The 1,542-nt window shown below is 37.9% G+C and overlaps 1 protein-coding gene across 1 annotated transcript in view; it reads right to left on the bottom strand.

Moving 5' to 3' along the window:
* Positions 1-171: 171 nt before the first annotated feature.
* The window catches only part of LOC118338668 (dual specificity protein phosphatase 19-like), a 12,407-nt gene continuing 11,036 nt past the window's right edge, over positions 172-1,542 (bottom strand). Inside the window, exon 3 of the mRNA XM_035675945.1 lies at positions 172-1,086. Within this exon, the coding sequence (XP_035531838.1) occupies positions 880-1,086 (207 nt within the window). The 3' untranslated portion in view covers positions 172-879. The remainder of the gene's footprint in view (positions 1,087-1,542) is intronic.

The following is a 1,542-nucleotide window of genomic DNA, read 5'->3' as shown; positions in this document are numbered from 1 at the left end:
AGAACACACAGTGCAGAGCAGTCTGTTGGTATGGGGCTGCTGATCGGTGTATATAAGTACTTACCAGATGGTTTAATACTCACAGTAATAACAGTGAGCTGTTTCTGCTTTTGTCATTTAAGTTTTTATTAATTTTTATGTTTAGAAATATAACATTCTAGAGGTTGTGGCTGTCCACTGCTCCAAAACAGTGAGGATGAATTGGTGAAGGTCAAATGCAGAGGATGAATTACCCCCACAGATATTAATCCAACATAACAAAACACAGAGATGACTAAGAGAACAAAAGCACCAAAACACAAAGAGGTCATCATCTATAGTAACACGCAAACAAGAAAATGTCTTTTGAAGTTAATAATGACTCTTTATAACATACTGAAATGTCTTCAGGAGGATCTAAACTCCTGACAATGTTCCATCCTAATGTGTTTCCTATTGTTCATATCACAATGCCATGATGTAACTAGGTTAAAAAGCTACTGAACACCTAATTTCAGGAATTTTGGTTGATAATCCCATACATTTAGACATAGCTAAATAATTTGGGTATTAATTACGAACATGATGAGATAATATTTTTCACATCTTCTAATGTCAATGGTGATTTGACTGGAATATTGTCTACAGACAGTAACTACAGACTAATTTGTCTCAAAATGTAGACAAATAATCCCAAATATAATAGATATCGCTAGAGGGAAGATAATTTTTTTGATTTTAACAGATTCATCCTTACATTTAGAACATTTGGTATCTTATGTCAAACCATTTTAAAGAGTGTAAGTGGTGTGTAGTATCGTCTGGTCCAATTATTCTTGATCATTAAATCCTTAACATCAGATTTATCTGTTCTTAAACTGTTTAACCACCCTGCCTGTTTTAGTGTTTGGATCCATTCATCATCTGCGTTTTGTACTTCCTCAGCTGTTCCAGGAAGCCAGGGTTTGGGGATGAGACTGGCCGAGCTGATTTGACCAATGAGAGGGCAGCATCAAAGGACTGGCCATCACATGACATCAGGTAACCAATGACCACTGCCGGCGCCCGTGACACGCCAGCATTGCAGTGGACCAACACCACGCCTTTCTGCGGGAGAAACAGAAATAAATGATAATATTAAAGCTGCATCAATTCATTTCAGACACTGGGGCGGGGGGGGGTCCTAAGTCCTACCGTCAGTATCTTCTGATAAAGTTGCTATGGCAAACATGTCAGTTGCCTATAACCATATACAGCAGACAAAAGGAAAAAATCATCCCATTAGAGTTGTTCCTATTTTTCTATATTTTGCAAACCATGATGAAGCTCAAAGATGTGTGTTTAAAGGTCCAGTTCAATTCAGTACGGTCTAGACCTGCTTTATTTGAAAAGTGGCCTGAGATAACTTTTGTTATGAATTGGCGCTATACAAATAAATTTTAATTGAATTGAATGAATTTAGAGACCCAACACTTCCAGTCCAGCCGTTTTTATCTACAGACGCAACGGTCACTTCCCATTGAGTCGGCCATATTGAACTGTCATGCTTCTACAGTAGCCCAG

This window comes from Morone saxatilis, unplaced genomic scaffold (genome assembly GCF_004916995.1).
Source record: "Morone saxatilis isolate NCDOM2014 unplaced genomic scaffold, NCSU_SB_2.0 Contig5, whole genome shotgun sequence".
NCBI classification, from domain to species: Eukaryota; Metazoa; Chordata; class Actinopteri; family Moronidae; genus Morone; species Morone saxatilis.
Note: the sequence above shows the minus strand (reverse complement) of the source record. Positions and strands in the feature narration are given on the sequence as shown.